Here is a 23,353-nt window from a genome sequence, read left to right on the forward strand (position 1 = left end):
TAATAATAGTTAATAACCCTTATTGCCAAGGCCCAAACTGATCATTTTATTCAGCTCATCATATTTTTAGCACTCTATCTTTTTGAAGACGTCTAATTTGTAGGGCTATGGAAAAAAAGCTGGGGTTTTAGTTTTAATTTAGTTTAGTTTAGAGATACAGCACTGAAACAGGCCCTTCGGCCCACCAAGTCTGTGCCAACCATCAACCACCCATTTATACTAATCCTACACTAATCCCATATTCCTACCACATCCCCACCTGTCCCTATATATTTCCCTACCACCTACCTACACTGGGGGCAATTTATAATGGCCAATTAACCTATCAACCTGCAAGTCTTTGGCATGTGGGAGGAAACCGGAGCACCCGGAGGAAACCCACGCAGACACAGGGAGAACTTGCAAACTCCACACAGGCAATACCCAGAATTGAACCCGGGTCGCTGGAGCTGTGAGGCTGCGGTGCTAACCACTGCGCCACTGTGCAGTGTGGGACCAAAATGGACATATCTTTCAAAGAGCCACTATCGGCACAGGCGTGGCGGCTCGATAATTCTATACCGATGCAACAAGCTCAAACATATGTATGCAGCTTATTAAGTTTTTTGTTCCTCTTTTCTTTTCCTTTCAATTTATTCTGGCCAACGTTCACTTCTTACTGGTTCCAGAGGCACTAATTTCCCAACAGTGCCTTGCCAAAACTGAATCCTCATGTGTGCTCCGACATAATGAAAACTGGCAAGCTGTTCAACTTTGGAAGATTGAGCTCAATGTCTGTGCATGTGCACATCCATCAGCATGGGTACAACTGTAGCTTTTCTATTGCTGCCCTGAGCTAACTCAGCACAGACTGGGAAATGAACATGAGACCTTCCTTAACTGTATGGCACAGCTGCTTATTAAGTTGGACTTCAATGATGTCTCAGTTAGTTAACTCAATGACTTTAACCAGTTCAGTAATAGGATTTTGAATTTCTTGCTAAGTCTGATTCTCCATCTCATTGTACCCAAGGGTTGACAACTACAGTTATGTGGAAAGATTGGAGAAGTTGGGACTGTTTTCTTTGGAGAAGAAAAGGTTGAGAGTCAATTTGTAGAGGTGTTCAAAATCATGAGGTATCTGGACAGGGTAGATAGGGAAAGACTGCTCCCATTGGTGAAAGGATCGAGAACAAGAGGGCGCAGATTTAAGACAATTGGCAAAAGAAGCAATAGCTACATGATGAAAAACTTTTTCACGCAGTGAGTGCTTTGGATCTGGAATCCACTGTCTGACAGTGTGGTGGAGGCAGGTTCAATCGAGGCATTCAAGAGGGAATTGGATTGTTTTCTGAAAAGAAGTTTGTGCAGGGCTACGGGGAGAAGGCCGGAGGATGGCATGAGGTAAACTGTTCTTTCGGAAAGCTGACGCAAACACGAGGGACCGAATGGCCTCCTCCTATGCTGTAAAATTCTGTGACTGAACAAACACATGAATTCAAACAGAGAATTCCTCCGTTTACACTCTGGAGGTTCTTCCATAGTTCACAGAATCATAGAATGGTTACAGCACAGGAGGCCATTTACCGGTCATGTCCAAGCCGGCTCTCTGCAACAGCAACTCAGCTAGTCCACTTGCATGCCCTTTCCTCGTAGGCAATGGGGAGGCAGTGGTGTAGTGGTATTGTCAATGGACTAGTAATCTAGAGGCCCAGGCCAATGCTCTGGGGACATGGGTTCAAATCCCACCACGGCAGATGGTGAAATTTGAATTCAATTAATAAATCTGGAATTAAGATCTGGTCTAATGGTGACCATGAAACCATTGTTAACTGTTGTAAAAACCCAACTGGTTCACTAATGTCCTTCAGAGAGAGAAATCTGCTGTCCCACCTGGTCTGGCCTACATGTTACTCCAGACCAACAGCAATCTGGTTGACTCTTAAAATGCCCTCTGAAATGGCCTAGCAAGCCACTCAGTTGTATCAAACCACTGCAAAGTCTAAGAAAAGGAATGAAACTGGATGGATCATCCGGCCCTGACCTAGGCACTGGAAACGACAATGGCAAACACAGCCCTGTCGACCCTGCAAAGTCTTCCTTACTACCATCTGGGTGCTTGTGCCAAAGTTGGGAGAGCTGTCCCACAGAGTAGTCAAGCAACAGCCTGACATAGCCATACTCACCGAATCATACCTTGCAGACAATATCCCAGACACCACCATCACCATCCCCGGGTATGTCCTGTCCCACCGGCAGGATGCGCCCACCAAAGGTTGCGGCACAGTGGTATACAGTCGGAAGGGAGCGGCCCTGGGAGTCCTCAACATTCACTCTGGACCCCAAGAAGTCTCATGGCATCAGATCAAACATGGGCAAGGAAACCTTCTGCTGGTTACCACCTACCGCCCTCCCCATCGGCTGATGAATCAGTGCTTCTCCATGTTGAACACCAATTGGAAGAAGCACTGAGGGTAGCAAGGGCACACAATTTACTCTGGGTGGGAGACTTCAAAGTCCATCCCTACGAGTGGCTCGGTAGCACCACGACTGACCAGGCTAGCCGAGTCCTAAAGGACACAGCTGGACTGGGTCTGCGGCAGTGGTGTGGGAACCAAGAGGGAAAAATATACTTGACTTCATCCTCACCAATCTGCCTGTCGCAGATGCATTTGTCCATGACAGTATTGGTAGGAGTGACCACTGCACAGTCCTTGTGGAGACAAAGTACTGTCTTCACATTGAGGATACCCACCATCGTGCTGAGTGGCACTACCACCGTGCTAAATGGGATAGATTTCCAACAGATCGAGCAACTCAAAACTGGGCATCCATGAGGCACTGAGGGCCATCAGCAGCAGCAGAAATGTATTCAATCACAATCTGTAACCTCATGACCCGGCATATCCCCCACTCTACCATTACCATCAAGCCGGGGAACCAACCCTGGTTCAATGAAGAGTGCAGGAGGGCATGCCAGGAGCAGCACCAGGCATACCTCAAAATGAGGTGTCAGTGTGATGAAGCTGCAACACAGCAGTACTTGCATGTAACAGACAGGCCTAAGCGATCTCACAACCAATGGACCAGATCTAAGCTCTGCAGCCCTGCCACATCCAGTCATGAATAGTGGAGGACAATTAGGAGCAGGAGGCTCCAAAAACATCCCCATCCGCAATGATGGGGGAGCCCAACACATCAGTGCAAAGGACAAGGCAGAAGCATTTGCAATCATCTTCAGCCAGAAGTGTCGAGTGGATGATCCATCTCGGCGGCCTCCTGAGGTCCCCAGCATCACAGATCACACGTCTTCAGCCAATCTGATTCACTCCACGTGTTATCAAGAAATGTCTTAAGGCACTGGATACTGCAAAGACTATGGGTCCTGACAACATTCTGGCAATAGTACAGAAGCCTTGTGCTCCAGAACTAGCCGCACCCCTAGCCAAGCTGTTCCAGTACAGCTACAACACTGGCATCTTTCCAGCAATGTGAAAAATTGCCCAGGTACGTTCTGTACGCAAAAAGCAGGACAAATCTAACCCGGCCAATTACCGCCCCATCAGTTTACTCTCCACCATCAGCAAAGTGATGGAAGGGGTCGTCGACCGTGCTATCAAGCAGCACTTGCTCAGCAATAGCCTGCTCAAAGAAGTTCAGTTTGGGATCTGCAAGGACCACTCAGCTCCTGACCTCATTACAGCCTTGGTTTAAACATGGACAAAAGAGCTGAACTCAAGAGGTGAGGTGAGAGTGACTGCCCTTGACATCAAGGCAGCGTTTGACTGAGTAAGGCATCAAGGAGCCCTAGCAAAACCTGGAGTCAATGGGAACCAAGGGAAAGCTCTCCGCTGGTGCAGTCTTACCTCACAGAAAGGAAGAAGGCTGGAGAACAATCATCTCAGCTCCAGGACATCACTCCAGGAGTTCCTCAGGGTTATGTCTTGGGCCCAAACATCTTCAGCTGATTCATCAATGACCTTCCCTCCATCATAAGGTTAGAAGTGGGGATGTTCGCTGATAACTGCACAATGTTCAGCGCCATTTATGACTCCACAGATACTGAAGCAGGCCGTGTCCAGATGCAGCAAGACCTGGACAACATTCCAGCTTGGGCTGATAAGTGGCAAATAACATTTGCACCACACAAGTGCCAGGCAATAACCATCTCAAGCAAGAGAGAATCTAACCATCTCCCCATGATGTTCAATAGTATTACCATCGCTGAAACCCCCACTATCAATATCCTGGGGGGGTTACCATTGACCAGAAACGGAACTGGACCAGCCACATAAATGCTGCGGCTACAAGAGCAGGTCAGAGGTTGGGAATTCTGCGGCGAGTAATTCATCTCCTGTCTCCGCAATGCATGTGCACCATCTACAAGGCATAAGTCTGGAGTGTGATAGAACATGTTCCACTTGCCTGGATGGGTGCAGCTCCAACAACACTCTCAGAAGCTCCACACTATCCAGGACAAAGCAGCCCGGTTGATTGGCACCCCATCCACCACCTTTAACATTCACTCCCTTCACCACTGACGCACAGTGGCAGCAGTGTGTACCATCTACGAGATTCAATGCAGCAACTCACCAAGACATCTTCGACAGCATCTTTCAAAACCGCGACCTCTACCACCTGGAAGGACAAGGGCAGCAGATGCATAGGAACACCACCACCTGTAAGTTCCCCTCCAAGCCAAACACCATCCTGATTTGGAATTATCTTGCTGTTCCTTCACTGTCGCTGGGTCAAAATCCTGGAACTCCCTTCCTAACAGCACTGTTGGTGTACCTACACCCTAAGGACTGCAGCGGTTCAAGAAAGCAGCTCACCACCATCTTCCCAAGGGCAATTAGGGATGGGCAATAAATACTGGCCTAGCCAGCGATGCCCACATCCCATGAACGAATAAACAAAAATCCCCACAAATTTTCTCCCTTCAGGTGCTTATCCAACTCCCTTTCAAAAGCCCCGATCGTATCTGCCACCACCACACTCTTGGATGTTGATTCCAGATCTTAACCACTTGCTGCTTAAAATAGTTTTGCCTCATGTCCCCGTTTGTTGCATTGAATGTTATGAAGGCTGGACTTTGTAACATGATTATCTTTCAAAAACTGTGATTTTTAAAAGTTTAAGATAGAGTCGGAGAAGTCAGCTGACCTCATATCGACTCTGCTTAAAGACAAGACAGAAATATTGGTTAACAGGACAACAGAGAATGTAGATCAATGACTTTTTTGAAAAACAGAGACTGCAGGTGTACAATTCCTGAAGAACAATGGGTTTCGCCTGGTCAGACTTTCAGATCATAAACAGGGAGTCAGTGATTCTGAGAATGCAAATATGCATGGCAGCTAACACCTGGAAACAATGAAAAGCCCAGGTGGTGCTGCTGAAACTAGACTTGTGGACTTTGCATATTAGAAAAGGACAATAGGCTAATGACTTTTGATTCCACATAAATTTAACAGATTTTCTGAAGGCAGACAGTCTGTAAGAAAGGAGCCCAGCTGTTGCAGCCTCAGAGCAGGCTGCAAGAAAGGAAGACAACCAGCAGTGGGAGCCTCAAGGGAGAGAGAGGGGGACCCCTGTTCTCAGAAGGAAAAACTGATACAGGGAAAGGCTGCAAAAACTTGAACCTGCTTTGAAAGTTGAAGTTTGCGGAGAAGGAAAAGACCAACTGGATCACCAGGAATCGTCTTATTCACAAACGTCCAGGTCGAAAGTGCTTGGGACAGTGACTTTTGAGAAACGTCTAGGAGATCCAACCCATTGCAACTGGAAGGAGTTTGGGACTTATAACTGCAAACATTTTGCCATCAAAGAGGATTGTGTAATGTACAAGTGTGGTGTGAAGTTTTCAAATGTTTTGATAAGTAAAACAAAAGCTTTCTTTGTAAATTGGGGTGTCAGCTACTCACAAAATACTACTTAGTCAATGGGGATTTCTTTCTGTTTAGTTGTTATAAGAAGTCTTAAAACATGAAATCCTGTGTAATTCTTTAAATTGGTCTGGGGGTTCATAGCTCATTTTTAACGTTAGCAGTCTCACTGAGGTTGTAGCATGAGACTTGGTTACATTTACTCCTACAGCACAAATTGCTTCTTCCTGCCAGGGTTCTGGGATGTGGGGGGGGTGGGGGGGGGGAAGAAATGGGGTTCAAATTAATTAAACACTGGCTTTTGGCACAACCTGCTGTAGCTGGCTAATAATGCACAGACTGGTGATTAGTTTTCTGTGCACCTTGTGATCAAGTTTCTGTTCACAACTGCAAACATCAGAATCAGTACCCAACCATTAAGCTTAGTGAGTTTACATTGCAAATAGCAGCAATGCAGAAAAATACATTCATCCCATGGGAAAAAAATTGCTGGAAAAAGTGTTGCCCAAAGTTACAGGAATACACAGTCATTTAAAATCTGAAGCTTTTCCTCCTAGTGTGATTTACAAATACTGACAGTTCAGTGTACACACACAATAACTATTCACTAAGTAGACAAGGAAATTTCATTGTCCTTCTCTTCATTCTCCACACCAAACAGCCTGCCTTCTTTCCCCTGCCCACCAGCATGTTCTCCCTTCCATTCCCAAAACTATTGATTTAAGCTGGGATATGGTTCCTCAGATACAGATAGCCTGCTCATACCTAGCCCAAAACGTTATTTTTCATACATGAATCTGCTCGGAGAGTGTTGAATAGGCTATTCAATGGCAATAGTAACATTTTTTATTTGTTCACGGGACATGGATGCCACTGGCAAGGTCAGCAGTCACTGTCCATCCCTAACTGCCCTTGAGAAGGTAGTGGTTGAGCCGCCTTCTTGAACCACTGCAGTCCATATGTTCTAGGTACTCCCACAGTGCTGTTAGGTAGACAGTTCCAGGATTCTGACCCAGCAAGAATGAAGAAACAGCGAAATATTTCCAAGTCAGGGTGGTGGGTGACTTGGAGGGAAACTTGCAGGTGGTGGGGTTCTCATGTATCTTCTGCCCTTGTTTTTGTAGGCGGTAGAGGCCCGTGTTTGGAAGATGCTGCCAAGATGCCCTGGTGAGTTGCTGCAGTGCATCCTGTAGATGGAACACACTGCAGCCATGATGTGCCAGTGGTGGAGGGAGTGAATGTTTAAAGCGATGGATGGGGTGCCAATAAGGCAGACCCGGATGCTGTCGAGCTTCTTGAGTGTTGCAAGTGTGGAGTATTGAACCACACTCCTGACTTGTGAATTGCAGATGGTGGAATGGCTTTGGAGAGTCAGGAAGTGAGTTACATGCTGCAGAATCCCCAGCCTTTGACATGCTCTTACAATCACAGTACATATGCGGTTGGTCCAGTTCGGTATCTGGTCAATGGTTGCCCCTGGATTTGATGGTGGAGGATTGAGTGATAGTAATGCTGTTTATTGAGGATATGGTTACATTCTCTCTTGGTGGAGATAGCTATTGCCTGGCACATGTGTCATGTGAAGGTTACTTGCCACTTATCAGCCCAAGCTTGAATGTTGCCCAGGTCTTTCTGCATGCAGGCATGCACAGTTTCATTATCTGAGGAGCTGTGAATGGAACTGAGCACTGTGCAATCACTAACAAACATCCCCACTTTTGACCTTATGATGGAGGGAAGGTCATTGATGAAGCAACTGAAGATGGTTAGGCCTAGGACACTGCCCTGAGGAATTCCTGCAGCTATTTCCTGGAGCAAAGATGATTGTCTTCCAACAATCACAACCATCTTCCTTTGTGCTCGGTATGACTCTAACCAGTGGAGTTTTCTCCCCATTTTCCCATTGACTTCAACTTTGCTAGGGCTCCTTGATGCCACAATTGACCAAATGCTGCCTCGATATCAAGGATAGTCACTCTCATCTTACCTCTGGAATTCAGCTCTTTTGTTCATGTTTGGACCAAGACTGTAATGAGGTCTGGAACCGAGTGGTCACAGCAGAATCATATAACAGAAACCAATCTATACAGACACTTAAAACAGGCTGCCTTTCAGGATAACAACTTTAACTGATTTCCTACCCCCACCCACCCCTCACCCCACAATTCCAACCCTGCCACGGCCAAATGCAGTAGCCTTCATACTAAGATCGGCTAACTCAGAACAGAACAGAAATTGTACCACAGACCTTCCTGATTTCCATGCCTCAGTATGACATCACATTATACATTTACCAATTCAACCATTATGCAATTTTTAAAAAAATCAATAGAATGCTTTAAGTCAATTTGGCATGCATATTTGAAAATGCTTTCTGTGTTTTCTACTAATGGGAAACAAGGAAAGGCACATTTCTTACTAAGGAATGCTAAAAAGACTAACCTTCTGGCAGTGTTACTAAGTGATTTCTCCTTAAGTTCAGGTCCCTTAAAATCTCCAGGTTTCCAATCTGTGGTGGTAAAGCCTGTAGCTCATTACAGCTGACATCCTGCAGAATTTAAAAACAAGAAATCCGTTAAATGGATCTAGTTTTCTGATTATCAAGGTGGCCCTATGATCAAGTCTGTATTTTCACCATGGGCACCGTCATGTAGGATCAGAGGTCTACAAAGAACCTATCCACCACTCCATTCTATCTCACTGTTTTTAAGATTTAGCAGTCCTATTTCAACCCTGGCTGTTATTACACCTATCCACTACGTACTGGTCTTGGATCTCTTATGGAAACATCCCAGAAGTGCTGGTACGATTTTAAAATTTAATTCCTATGTTCCATAAGTTTGGGGAGAAAGAAAAGACAAACATATTTGCCCCAAAATAATTGTTAAAAGAATAAATAAAAACAGAAGATAATGGAAATGCATAGCAGGTTACATTGCATCTAAAACAGATATGAAGACAGACAAATTCCTTCATCATATTTTTGTTGTCAAAGAGATGTTAATTATAAGACTTAACCTAAACAGCTTAAAAATCTGGAGGTATAAGGGTGCAGCAAATGAATGTTGTAATTACTCATTAATGTCTGTTAATTAAACTCTTTGTTCTACAGTGCATACCACTACTGTACAAAAATATCCTTCAATGTAAAGAAACTGTGCTCCCTGGCAATTGCTGTCATGAAATATGGGTTCCAAATCTCCACACCAGCCAATGGCTCTTAATGGGACCTATAACTTTCCATACTGTCATGAGTTCCAATATCTCCATTCCTATTATTATTTAGTATAAGCATGGTTGCTCCACATATAGTATAGATTGATACAGGAGGCAGCCATTCAGCCCATTGTGTCTGTGTCGGCTCTTTGAAAGAGCTATCCAATTAGTTCCACTCCCTTGCTCTTTCCCCATAGCCCTGCAAATGTTTCCATTTCAAGTAGTTATCCAATTCCCTTTCGAAAGATGCTACCAAATTGGCTTTTACCACCCTTTCAGACAGTGCATTTCAGATCATAATAACTCACTGCATGCATTTGTTCCCTCATATTGTGTCTGGTTCTCTTGCCAATCACCGAAAGTCTTTGTTCTCTGGTTCGTGACCCCCTTTTGCCACCGCAAACATTTTTTCCTTACTTTATCAAAATCCTTCATAATTTTCAGCACCTCTATCTGAACCTCCTCTGCTCTAAGGAGAGCAACTCTAGTTTTTCGGGCCTCTGGAAAATGTTAAAATCTATTATAAAGGATGAGATAACCGGACACTTGGAAAATAAAGGTCTGATTGGGCAGAGTCAACATGGATTTATGAAAGGAAAATCAAGTTTGACAAACCTGTTGGGAGTTTTTTTGAGGATGTTACTTGTAGAATTGATAAAGGAGAAACAGTGGATATGGTGTCTTTGGATTTTCAGAATGCTTTTGATAAGGTCCCACACAGGAGGTTGGTAAACAAAATTAGAGCACATGGGATTGGGGGTAATATACTACTATGGATTGAGAATTGAGAAAGCAGAGAGTAGGAATAAATGGGTCATTCTCAGGATGGCAGGCTGTTACTAGTGGGGTACCGCAAGGATCAGTGCATGGGCCGTAGCTGTTCACAATCTATATATATGATATGCATGCGGGGACCTATTGTAATATTTCCATATTTGATGACAAAACTAGGTGGGAATGTAAGTCGTGAAAAGGATGCAAGGAGGCTTCAAGGGGATTTAGAGAGGCTAAGTGAATGGGCAAGAACTTGGCAGATGGACTATAATGCGAATAAGCCTGAAGTTATCCACTTTAATAGAAAAAACAGAAAAGCTGAGTACTTCTTAAATGGCGAGAGATTGGGAAGTGTTGATGTCCAAAGAGACCTGGGTATTTTTGTTCATGAGTCACTAAAAGCTAGTATGCAGGTGCAGCAAGCAATTAGAAAGGCAAATGGTATGTTGGCCTTCACTGTCAGGTGATTTGAGTACAGGAGTAAAGATGTCTTGCTGTAATTATATAAAGCCATGGTGAGACCGCACCTGGAGTGCTATGTACAGTTTTGGTCTCCTTATCTAAGGAAGGATATACTTGCCATAGAGGGAGTGCAACGGAGGTTCACCAGACTATCCCCCAGGATGGCGCCATCGTCTTAACAGAGATTGCAGAAACTTTGTCTGTATACCACCAAAAGACTTGCAGGTTGATAGGTAAATTGGCCATTATAAATTGCCCCCAGTATAGGTAGGTGGTAGGAGAATGTGGGGATGTGGTAGGAATATGGGATTCGGGTAGGATTAGTATAAATGGGTGGTTGATGGTCGGCACAGACTCGGTGGGCCGAAGGGCCTGTTTCAGTGCTGTATCTCTAAATTTAAAAAATATATATAAATAAAATAAAAATACTCCAGAGTTTCGAAGAATGAGAGGTGATCTCATTGAAACGTATAAAATTCTTACAGGGCGTGACAGGGTGGATAGGATGTTTCCTCTGGCTGGTGAGTCTGGAACCAGGAAACACAGTCTCAGAATAAGGGGCAGACCATTTAAGACTGAGATGAGGAGGAATTTCTTTACTTAGAGGGTGGTCAAACTGTGGAATTCTCTACCCCAGACGACTGCGGAAGCTCTATTATTGAGCATGTTCAAGACAGAAATCGATAGATTTCTGGATACTAATGACACCAAGGGATATGGGGATAGGGGGAAAAAATGATGTAGAGGTAGATGATTAGCCATGATCTGTTTGAGTGGCGGAACAGGCTCGACAGGCCGAATGACCTACTCCAGCTCCTATTTCCTATGATCCTCTCTACGTAAATGAAGTATTTCCTCCCTGGTACCATTCTAGTAAATCTCCTCAGCACCCTTGACATCTTTCTGAAGTGTGGTGCCCATAATTGGCCACAAAACTCCAGCTTGGCCCTAATCAGTATTTTATAAAGGTTTAGAATAACTTACTTGCTATGCCACTAGTTTTAAAGCCAAAGATTCTGTATGCCTTTTTAACAGCCTTCTCAACTTATTCTACCACCTTCACAAACTTGTGTATGTACAACCCCAGGTCTTCTGTTTCTGCACCCCCTTTACAATTGTACCATTTAATTTATATTGCCTCTTCTCATGCTTTTTTACCAAAATGAATCATTTCACACTTCTCTGTGTTAAGAATAATAGGAGCAGGCCATTCAGTCCTTTGAGCCTGCTCTATCATTCAGTAAGATGAATTCAATGATCTTCTACCATAACCTCTCCTTCCCGCAGTATCCTCATATCCCTCCATTACCTTAGTATCCAAAATTCTGATTTCTGTCTTTAGTATACTCAACGACCGAGCATCCACAGGCCTCTGGGATATGGAACTCTAGAGATTCACAACACTTTCAGTGAAGAAATTTCTCCTCATCTCAGTCCTAAATGGCTGACCTCTTACTCGGAGACTGTAACTCCTAGTTCTAAGCTCTCCAGACAGGGGAAGCATTTAGCCTGCCAAGCCCCTTAAGAATTTATTTGTTTCAATGAGATCATCTCTCATTCTTCTGAACTCTTGGAATTTTGGCCTAGTCTACTCAACCTCTCATTGGCCAATCTCTTTACCCCTGTAATCAATCTCATTGAAACATATAAGATTCTGAAGGGGCTTGACAAGGTAGACACTGAAACGTTGTTTCCCCTGGCTGAATCTAGAATACGGGGGCACAATTAGGAGAAGTAAACCATTCGGCCCCTCAAGCCTGGAGTGACAAGAATTTTCTTCATTCAAAGGTTTGTGAATCTTTGGAATTCTCTACCCCAGAGGGTTGTGGCTGCTTCATAATTGCGTTTATTTAAGGCTGAGTTAGACAGATTTTTGGTCTCTCAGGGAATCAAGGGATATGGGGAGCGATGGGAAAGTGGAGTTGAGGCAGAAGATCAGCCATGATCATACTGAATGGTGAAGCAGGCTCAGGGTGGGGGGAAGGTTTACTCCTGCTCCTAATTGTTTCGTCATGTTCTGAGGTAATCTTCACTGCACTCCCTCTAAGGCAAGTATATCCCTCCTTAGATAAGGAGACCGAAACTGTACACAGTATTCCAGGTGTGGTCTCACTAAGCCTCTATCCCTATATGATTGCATTAACTCTAACTGTCATACTCCAATCCCTTTGTAATAAAGGCTAACATACCATTCTTGCTTTTCTAATTGCTTGCTGTACCTGTTTGTTAACTTCCAGTAATTCGTCTTCAACGGCAACCAGGTCCCTCTGAATACCAATATTTTCCAGTCCCTCACCATTTAAAAAATATTTTGCTTTTCTATTTTTCTTAACAAAGTGGATAACTTTATACTTCTATACATTATATTCCATCTGCCACGTTCTTGACAACTCACTTAACTTGTCTATCCCTTTGCAGCCTCTTTGTATCTTCCTCACAACTTACTTTCCCACCTAACTTTCTATTGTCAAAAAACATGGATACATTACACTCGTACTCACATCTAAGACATTGGTATAGATTGTAAATGGTTGAGGCCTAGCCACTGATCTCATCAGTACCCCACAGTACTGGCAACCCAAAAATAACCCGTTTGTTCCTACTCTGTTTCCTGCCCATTAATCAATCTTCAATCCATGCTAATATATTAGCAATCCCAAGAGCCCTGATTTTGTGCAATAATCTCGTCAAGAAAACCTGCTATGCCAAAGGAGGATTTTTTAATTCATCGATTGGAAACCTAAATTAAACTTTTAAAAAAACTGGAATATTACATTCAACTTTTACAAAGACTTTGCCAAAGTTAAAATGGCCACCACAATTTGCATTTGAACCTTTCACATTCCAAGGCATCAAACGGAGACGCACACCTGATTAGCCTTTATCCAACACAATGGCTTGCCCTATTGATTGAACTACCTGAGATTGTTTTCATTAGCAAGACATTCAAAACCAGCTTGAAGCATTCATGAGTGGAGACGTCCCTCCAGTGGTTAAACAATGACAATACACCCTGAGGGAGGTTTTGCATTTTAGACTTGGGACCTTATTAAAAACAAAGGGGATTAAGAGAACCATTTGACAGTCCCCCACAAGGTTGTGTAAATCTGGGAGTTTTGTTACCGTTAGGGTGGTGGGTGCCTGGAACGCGTTGCCTGCGGAGGTGGTAGACGCGGACACAATAGCGTCTTTTAAGATGTATCTAGACAGATACATGAATGGGCAGGAAGGAAAGAGATACAGACCCTTAGAAAATAGGCGTCAAGTTTAGATAGAAGATCTGGATCGGCGCAGGCTTGGAGGGCCGAAGGGCCTGTTCCTGTGCTGTAATTTTCTTTGTTCTTTGTTCTTTTGTTCTTTGTTATGACCAAGGTTGGAGGAATGCACTGTCTTTCTCTAGTTCCACTACTCCATTGGTCACAACATATATTTAAATGTTTCACCCAATTACCGATATAGCCAATTACATACTTTATCTATATTAGTTTCAGAATAAAAATCCGCCAACCAGGTTTCTTTAATAAACAACAAGTGGCCCATATTTACTCTTGCTAATCTCTTCCTATTTACTTACATATAGAAGCTTTTACAATATGTCTTTATGTCTCTTGCCAGTTTACTCTCATTTTCTATTTGTTCTTTATCAGTTTCTTGGTCATGTTTTGCTGAATTCTAAAATCCTCCCAATCCTCACTCTTACTTTTCAGTTTGACAACGTTGTAAGCCACTGCCTTTACCTTAATACAATCTTTAACTTCTCTTTAAATCATGGTTGGAGGCTTTTCCTGAAGGGTTTTTATTCTTTAAGGGAATGCATATTCATAGAGTCATTTAAGGCACAGAAAGAGGCCATTCGGCCCATGCTGGCTCTCCGCAGAACAATCCAGTCAGTTCGACTCCCCTGCTCAATCCCCGTAGCCCTGCAAGTTTAATGCCTTGAAGTGCCCATCCAATTTCCTTTTGAAATTATTGACTGTTTCCACTTTCACCACCCTCGTGTGCAGCGAGTTCCAGGTCATTATCACTCGCTGTATAATAGTTCTTCCGCGCATTCCCCCTGCATCTCTTACCCAAAATCTTCAACCTGCATCTGCAAGCCCTTGTACCATCAGTTAATGCGAACAGTTTTTCCTTGTCTACCTTATATAAGTCTGTTAAAATCCTGTACACCTCTATCAAATATCCCCTCAATCTCCTTTACTCCAAGGAAAACAACCTCAGTTTTTTTCAACCTAACCTTGTAAGTAAAATCCCCCATCCCTGGAAAAACCCCTCTGCACCCTCACACCCTTCCTAAAGTGTGGTGACCAGAACTGGATGCAATACTCTAGTTGGGGCCTAACCAGAGCTTTATCTGCATGCCAAACTGCGCAAGCAGCATGCAACAGGCAGAGCTAAGCGATCCCATAACCAACGGATCAGATCTAAGCTCTGCAGTCCTGCCACATCCAGCCGTGAATGGTGGTGGACAATTAAACAACTAACTGGACGAGGTGGCTCAACAAATATCCCCATCCTCAATGATGGGGGAGCCCAGCAAATCAGTGCGAAAGAAAAGGCTGAAGCATTTGCAACAGTCTTCAGCCAGAAGTGCCGAGTTGATGATCCATCTCGGCCTCCTCCTGAAGTCCCCAGCATCACAGATGCCAGACTTCAGCCAATTCGATTCACTCCGCGTGATATCAAGAAACGACTGAAGGCACTGGACACTGCAAAAGCTATGGGTCCTGACAATATTCCGGCAATAGTACTGAAGACCTGTGTTCCAGAACTTGCCGCGCTCCTAGCCAAGCTGTTCCAGTACAGCTACAACACCGGCATCTACCCTGCAATGTGGAAAATTGCCCAGGTATGTCCTGTACACAAAAAGCAGGACAAATCCAACCCAGCCAATTACCGCCCCATCAGCCTACTCTCAATCATCAGTAAAGTGATGGAAGGTGTCATCAACAGTGCCATCAAGCAGCACTTGCTTAGCAATAACTTGCTCAGTGACGCTCAGTTTGGGTTCCGCCAGGGCCACTCAGCTCCTGACCTCATTACAGCCTTGGTTCAAACATGGACAAAAGGGCTGAACTCAAGAGGTGAGGTGAGAGTGACTGCCCTTGACATCAAGGCAGCATTTGACCAAGTATGGCATCAAGGAGCCCTAGCAAAACTGAGGTCAATGGGAATCAGGGGGAAAACCCTCCGCTGGCTGGAGTCATACCTAGCACAAAGGAAGACGGTTGTGGTTGTTGGAGGTCAATCATCTGAGCTCCAGGACATCACTCCAGGAGTTCCTCAGGGTAGTGTCCTAGGCCCAACCATAGTCAGCTGCTTCATCAATGACCTTCCTTCAATCATAAGGTCAGAAGTGGGGATGTTCGCTGATGATTGCACAATGTTCAGCACCATTCGTGACTCCTCAGATACTGACGCAGTCAGTGTAGAAATGCAGCAAGACCTGGACGATATCCAGGCTTGGGCTGATAAGCGGCAAGTAATATTCGCGCTACACAAATGCCAGGCAATGACCATCTCCAACAAGAGAGAATCTAACCATCTCCCCATGACATTCAACGGCATTACCATCGCTGAATCTCCCACTATCAACATCCTAGGGGTTACCATTGACCAGAAACTGAACTGGAGTAGCCATATAAATAGCGTGGCTACAAGAGCAGGTCAGATGGCTAGGAATCCTGAGGCGAGTAACTCACCTCCTGACTCCCCAAAGCCTGTCCACCATCTACAAGACACAAGTCAGGAGTGTGATGGAATACTCTCCACTTGCCTGGATGGGTGCAGCTCCAACAACACTAAAGAAGTTCGACACCATCCAGGACAAAGCAGCCCGCTTGATTGGCACCCCATCTACAAACATTCACTCCCTCCACCACCGACGCACAGTGGCAGCAGTGTGTACCATCTACAAGATGCACTGCAGCAATGCACCAAGGCTCCTTAGACAGCACCTTCCAAACCTGCGACCTCTACCAACTAGAAGGACAAGGGCAGCAAATACATGGGAACACCATCACCTGCAAGTTCCCCTCCAAGTCACGCACCATCCTGACTTGGAACTATATCGCCGTTCCTTCACTGTCGCTGGGTCAAAATCCTGGAACTCCCTTCCTAACAGCACTGTGGGTATACTTACCCCAAATGGACTGCAGCGGTTCAAAAAGGCAGCTCACCACCACCTTCTCAAGGGCAATTAGGGATGGTCAATAAATGCTGGCCTGGCCAGCGTTGCCCACATCCCGTGAATGAATAAAAAAAAAGCCTACATGCCTATAAAGACCAAACAGCAGGTGTTCAAAAATCCATGAGATCAGCATTCACAATGAAGTATTATATACATACAGATCAAACCCTGCTTCAGGATGGAGCCTGCTCAACAGGACACATCTTACAATTACTTCTCTATTGAAGAAGTGGGTCTTTTTGCCTCAACTATCAATTGGAATCAAAAATATATTTGTAAATAAGGAGTGATTACTGAATATTTTAGTGAAGTCTTCACATTAAAAGTCAAGTAATACATTTCTCTTTTGGAAGTCACATACATAATTTTCAAAGCGTTTCTATGTTAAACCCATCCACAACTCCCTAATTAAAACTTTGTACAACCACTTTTATTTATTTCTACTGAAATATGAAATCACTGTTACATAACCTCCGGCACCATTTTATTTTTCCTGGTCATGAAAATGTGAGCAAAAGCTTTTCAATATTAATTGCACCATAATTTATTTAAGTGGTTACTATTGTCATGCTATGCCCCCCCACCTGCCAAGAATGAGGCACATTAATTTTGTCATGAACACTGATTTCAAACTGTTATTGGAGTGAAGAAAGGACTTGTTAAACAGATCATCCGTGGCTGGAAAATATATTTGCAAATTAACAGACAGTGATTGGAAGGACAAAGGACTATTCCTTGACACATTCAACCCACAATGGACCTTGATCACCAGGTATTGTGCGTAAGAGGTGCATTCCAGAGACTGCTAAGGCGATACAATTCAAGACGTAGTCAGACCAGTTAGTCACATGACTAACCTGCTTGGCAACCTGGGTTTTTCTGAACTGTACAAACAGTTTGAACAGAGAGTGTCTGTTTGCTCCTGGACTGAAGATCTCTTCTGTCTGCTTCCATCTCTTTCTCACAAGCCTCTGAATCCACTTAAGACACATGAACCCCAAGAGAGGAAAGTATCCTATAGCAAACAAGGTTTAAGAGTAGTACTGGGCCCCAATGAAAAGCAAAACCTACCTGCAATCAAGTATTCTACAGTGAGTTCGAAGAGCCGTAACAACTCTTCAGATATTGCCTCAAACTTTTCCATTTTATTTTTCTTCTCTTTTCTGTCTCTATTTGCATGTGTGTATCGCATATGCATGCCAGTATGGGTGCATCGTGTATCCAAAGGCCTCAACTGAATTACAGCTCAAGTTTAAGTTCAATAAATTTCAACTTTTCTTCTTTAAACCTAAGAAAACCTGTTTGTGCTGGTTTCTTTGCCTTATCGTTGGAAAACAGTGAACAAGGATTCACCAAGGGGGAGCTAAAAACACGGTGTGTTTAAAATTAAACCTTGTTACGGTAAGACCAGGTGAAGGCCGAAACGGACCCCTGGACACCTTTCTCACCTGGTCGTAACACTATTAATGATCAACTCAGGTGTTTGAACACCCACTAGTTTAGACCGGCATTTTCTAAATTTCTCCTCTACTGTATTCTTTATATTTGTTTTCATTCGGTCAAGGGAAGTGACAGTCGTTGACAAGGTCAGCATTAATTGCCTTTGAGAAGGTGATAAGATGCTCTCTTGAACCGCTGCAGTCCATCTGGTGTTGGCATACCTACAGTGCTATTATGAAGGCAGTTCCAAGATTTTGACCCAGCGACAGTGAAGGAATGGTGATACAGTTCCAAGTCAGAATGGTGTGTGCCTTGGAGTAGAACTTGCAGGTGGTGGTGTTCCCATGCGTCCGCTGCCCTTGTTCTCCTAGGTGGGAGAGGTTGCGGGTTTGGAAGGTGCTAGCGAAGAAGCCTTGGTGATTTGCTGCAGTGCATCTTGTACATGGCACACACTGTGCAGCAGTAGTGGAGGGAGTGAATGCTTAAGGTGATGGTAGAGGAATCAGCGATGGTAAAACTGTTGAACGTCGAGGTGAGATGGTTAGACTCTGTCTTATTAGAGCTGGTCATTGCCTGGCACTTGCGTGGGTGTGAATATTACTTGTCACTTATCAGCCCAAGCCGAAATGTTGTCCAGGTCTTGCTGCATGCAGGCATGCACTGTTTCAGTATCTGAGGAGTTGCGAATGGTACTGAAAACTGCAATCATCGGTGAACATCCCCACTTCTGACCTTATGATTGAAGGAAGGTCATTGATGAAGCAGCTGAAGATTGTTGGGCCTAGGACACCACCCTGAGGAACTCCTGCAGTGATGTCCTGGGGCTGGGATCATTGGCCTCCAACAACCACAATCATCTTCCTTTCTGCTAGGTATATCTCCAACCAGTTGAGAATTTTCCCCTTGTTTCCCATTGACTTTAATTTGCTAGGGCATCTTGATGCCTCAGTCAAATGCTGCCTTGATGTCAAGGACAGTCACTCACACCTCATCTCTTGAATTTAGCTCTTTTGTCCATGTTTGGATGAAGGCTGTAATGGAGCATAATGGCCCTCGCGGAACCCAAACTGAGCATCGGTGAGGAGGTAATTGCTAAGTAAGTGCACTGTCGATGACACGTTCCATCACTTTGCTGATGATTTGAGAGTAGACAGATGGGATGGTAATTGGCCAGATTGGATTTGACCTGCTTTTTGTGGACAGGACATACCTGGGCAATTTTCCTCATTGCCAGGTAGATGCCAGCATTGCAGCTGTACTGAACAACTTGGTTAGAGGCCCAGCTAGTTCTGGCATACAGGTCGTCAGTACTACAAGGCGGGACTTTGTCAGGGTCCATAGCTTTTGCTGGATCCAGAGCCTTCAGCCGTTTCTTGCTATCACGTGGAGTGCATCAAACTGGCTGAACAGTGGCATCTGTGATGCTGGAGAGCTCAGGAGGAGGCTGAGATGGCTCATCCATTCAGCACAGTGGGCGGTGGAGTGGCGCAGTAGTTAGCACCGCAGCCTCACAGTTCCAGCAACCCGGGTTCAATTCTGGGTACTGCCTGTGCGGAGTTTGCAAGTTCTCCCTGTGACCTCATGGGTTTCCGCCGGGTGCTCCGGTTTCCTCCCACAGCCAAAGACTTGCAGGTTGATAGGTAAATTGGCCATTATAAATTGCCCCTAGTATAGGTAGGTGGTAGGGGAATATAGGGAAGGTGGTGATGTGGTAGGAATATGGGATTAGTATAAATGGGTGGTTGATGGTCGGCACAGACTAGGTGGGCCGAAGGGCCTATTTCAGTGCTGTATCTCTAAATAAATAAAGAACATGCTGCTTTCGCTGTTTAGTATGCATGCAGCTTTATGTTGTAGCTGCACCGGGTTGGCACCTCATTTTTAGGTATGCCTGGTACTGCTCTTGGCATGCTCTCCTGCACTCTTCATTGAACCAGGGTTGGTTCCTTAGCTTGATGGTAATGGCAGAATAAGTGATATCCCAGGCCATGTGGTTAGATTGTGGTTGAATACAATTCTGTTGCTGCTGATGGCCCACACTGTCTCATGGATGCCCAGTTTTGAGTTGCTCGATCTGTTCTGAATCTATCCCATTTAACATGGTGGTTGTGCCACACAACATGATGGAGGATGTCCTGAGTGTGAAGATGAGACTTTGTCTCCACAAGTACTGTGCGACTGTCACACCTACCAATACTGTCATGGACAAGAGCATCTGCGACAGGTAGACTGGTGAGGACGAGGTCAGGTAGGTTTTTTCCTTTTGTTGGTTCACTCACTACCTGCCGCAGGCCCAGTGTGGCAGTTATGTCCTTCAGGACTTGGCCAGCTTGGTCAGTACTGGTGCTACCGAGCCATTCTTGAGATCCCCTACTCAGAGTACATTCTGTGCCCTTGATATCTCAGTGTTTTTTACAGGTGGTGTTCAACATGGAGCTGTACTAATTTATCAGCTGAGGTAGGGCAAAAGGTGGCAATCAGCAGGAGGTTTCCTTGCTCATGTTTGACCTGATGCATGAAACTTCATGGAGTCTGCAGTCAATGTTGAGGACTCCCAGGGCCACTCCCTCCTGAATGTACGCTGCTGTTCCACCGCTTCTGGTGGATCCCACTAGCAGGACAGATCCAGGGATGGTGATGGAGGAGTCTGGGTCATTAGCTCTAAGGTATGATTTGGTGAGTCAGAATATTGCTTTACTAGTCTGTGGGACAGCTCTCCCAAATTTGTCACAAGACCTCAGACGATAGTGAGGAGGACTTTGTAGGGGTGACTGAGCAGGGGGTGCCTTTGTCATTTCTGGTCTGCTCAGCCATTTCAGAGGCAGTTAAGAGTCAACCCCATTGTGATGCGTCTGGAGTCACATTTAGAACAGACCAAGTAAGAATGGCATCTTTTCTTCCCTGAAGGACATTAGTGAACCACATGGGTTTTACAATCCGGTAGTGTCATGAACATTATTATGAAGACTAGTTTTTAATTCCAGATTTTTATTAACTAATTGAATTTAAATTCCCCCAGCTGTTGCAGAGGGATTGCAACTCATGTCTCCGAGCATTAGTCCAAGCGTCCATTATCACCACTATACTATCGTCTCCTGTTAATGTCAGGATATACAACTCAAGTGATGATGTGTGGATATTTCCTCAAAGAATGCAGAAAGTGAATTACAACTGCAGAATTACTGGGTGAATTATAACCAGTCTGTCTTCAATTTTATTGCACAAAGTGCTTTGATGTTTTCTCTTCAAGTTTTTTTTGGAGGTCAAACAAATTGACCCACCATCCCTCTGTCCAGTTCCAAAGGACTAATCAAAACTGCTTCCTGCTGAGACATAGTTTTGAAAACAAACACCACCTATTTAGAATAAAAATCTTAAAGAACAATTTAAAAAAAAAAATAACATATACAATAAACACCCGTTTTCCTTCCATTCTTTTCTCAATGCATCAAGATAAGGCCTGGGTACAGTTCCACTGGTGCAAGAAACTCCCCCATTCTTTGTGTTACTGTCCTTTTCTCATTTCTCAGCAGATTAAGTGTAGCGATCATCACAACCAGAACTAAACTTGCCTTCATCCAATGTCTGCACAGGCTTACTTTTCATCAAGGGTCTCAATCAAGCAGGATCAGGGAATCAAGGACACACCTGAAGCCTGCCTTGCGCCATAATTTGCACGTGTGTGTAACTTGGCACAATACTTCTTAAACCAATGGCTCCGAAAAGTGATCAGCTGAGTTATAATGAAGCTTGGTGTTGGTAAAGTGCCTTCTCATATACAGAAGCACTGCCAACAAAGAAAATAAATCACCAATGAAACAAACTGAAGACATGGATGAGGGAAGGCGTGGGGGCTCTCCTCTTCATTGCAGGTCTGACAGGACAGGAATTCCACCATCCCCACCCATTTCCTGAAAGAGGCTGATTATGTATGCAAGGTAGGATTACTGTCACCAAGAGGGTGTCTATCAATGAAAAGGTGAAGAATCCTGTCAGTACAGCAGTAAGGACACTACTACAGCCCAGGGATCCAGAAAGGGACCTTAAAGGGGCAGAAGTACACCAAAGAATACAGGAGATGTCCCACTGAACACCTCATCTAAGATCAGGGCCTTCAGCAGGCAAATGTCTAGGATCAATTGGAGAACAACGAGCCCACTACAAAGCCTTTTCCTTCCACAGTGGAACCTTAGAGCTGTTGCACTGTTCCTTGACCCACCACCAGGAAGTGGCAGTAACAGAGGCTGATGCTTGAAAAATCTGCCTTGAACCCAGGTGCCCCACCTGACAGTTATTTGCAGATAGTGGGTTGAGAACGAGGAAGAAAATTATAGCCCATCTGACTTGAACTTTCAAGCGCAAATTATTTAATGTTGTTTAACAAGTTGGGAAAAGACAAATGTAAAATTAGCTAAACATTTGCATAAATTTCAGCAAGTTTATAAAATATATACAACTTGGTAAACCCACACTTCATTACACAGATTCCATACAAGCAGATTGCACTTATATCAATGGGCTCTTTCCATTTCACAGTTAGACAACAGGGACTGACCCTAATCTAAATTCAAGCTGATGGTCAGGCAGTCTAAACTTGGATGAGGGACTTGGCAGTTATTTCCTTGGGGCATATCCAGACCTTTATTTCAGCTTCCATATCATTCATTGCAGCTTTGCTGTCAACTTCAGGCGCAGCAATAGTTTCTTGTATCTACATCAACCGGCATGTATGCATATTTTCTCAAAATTCTGGGTGTTACAGTTTAAAATAATCTTTGAGATCATTTACTGAATACTAGACCTTTTTTGAAGTCAGTTAGCAAGGAGTCAAAGCCACATCTTGCCAAGACTCTTAAAAAAAAGTTAATCCTATTTTGGATTCTAACGCTATATATGGAGAGCTACTACTTAACAACATTTTCTTGTTTGCCAGCGAAAGGATGAAATGCCTTTGAGGCATGTCTTTTGCCAATATTGATAGTGGAAGGATTTCTATTTTAATTAGAGCACTTTTAGTTACACTATGGATTCTGACTCTCTAACACCCTTTTAATCTCACTGAAGATCTTCTGGCACAGCCATACATCTGGGGGAACCAGTTTTTCAGCACCATAAATCTGATATTCCAGATAACCTGAAACACTAGAAAACCATAATCCATATTGTGGGGAAAGCATTTGCAAGGATGAAGTTCAATATAACAAGGTTTATTATTATCACATATACTTGAGTGCAAGACAAAGAATTTAGAATCACAGAATGGTTACAGCACAGAAGGAGGCCATTTGGCCGATTGTGTACATGCCAGCTCTCTGCAAGAGCAACTCAGTGACTCCCACTCCACCACCTTTTCCCCATAGCCCCACAAATTTTTCCGTTCAGCTAATTATCCAATTCCCTCTGG

At 44.2% G+C, this 23,353-nt stretch overlaps 1 protein-coding gene across 10 annotated transcripts in view; it reads right to left on the reverse strand.

Annotated features, from left to right (window-relative positions):
- Positions 1-23,353, reverse strand: part of LOC137375347 (DISP complex protein LRCH3-like) — a 182,825-nt gene that overhangs the window by 68,718 nt on the left and 90,754 nt on the right. For all 10 annotated transcript variants that reach the window (XM_068042372.1, XM_068042378.1, XM_068042376.1 and 7 more), the window contains exon 4: positions 8,310-8,415. In XM_068042372.1, the coding sequence (XP_067898473.1) occupies positions 8,310-8,415 (106 nt within the window). The remainder of the gene's footprint in view (positions 1-8,309; positions 8,416-23,353) is intronic.

Source organism: Heterodontus francisci, chromosome 11 (assembly GCF_036365525.1).
Source record: "Heterodontus francisci isolate sHetFra1 chromosome 11, sHetFra1.hap1, whole genome shotgun sequence".
NCBI classification, from domain to species: domain Eukaryota; kingdom Metazoa; phylum Chordata; class Chondrichthyes; order Heterodontiformes; family Heterodontidae; genus Heterodontus; species Heterodontus francisci.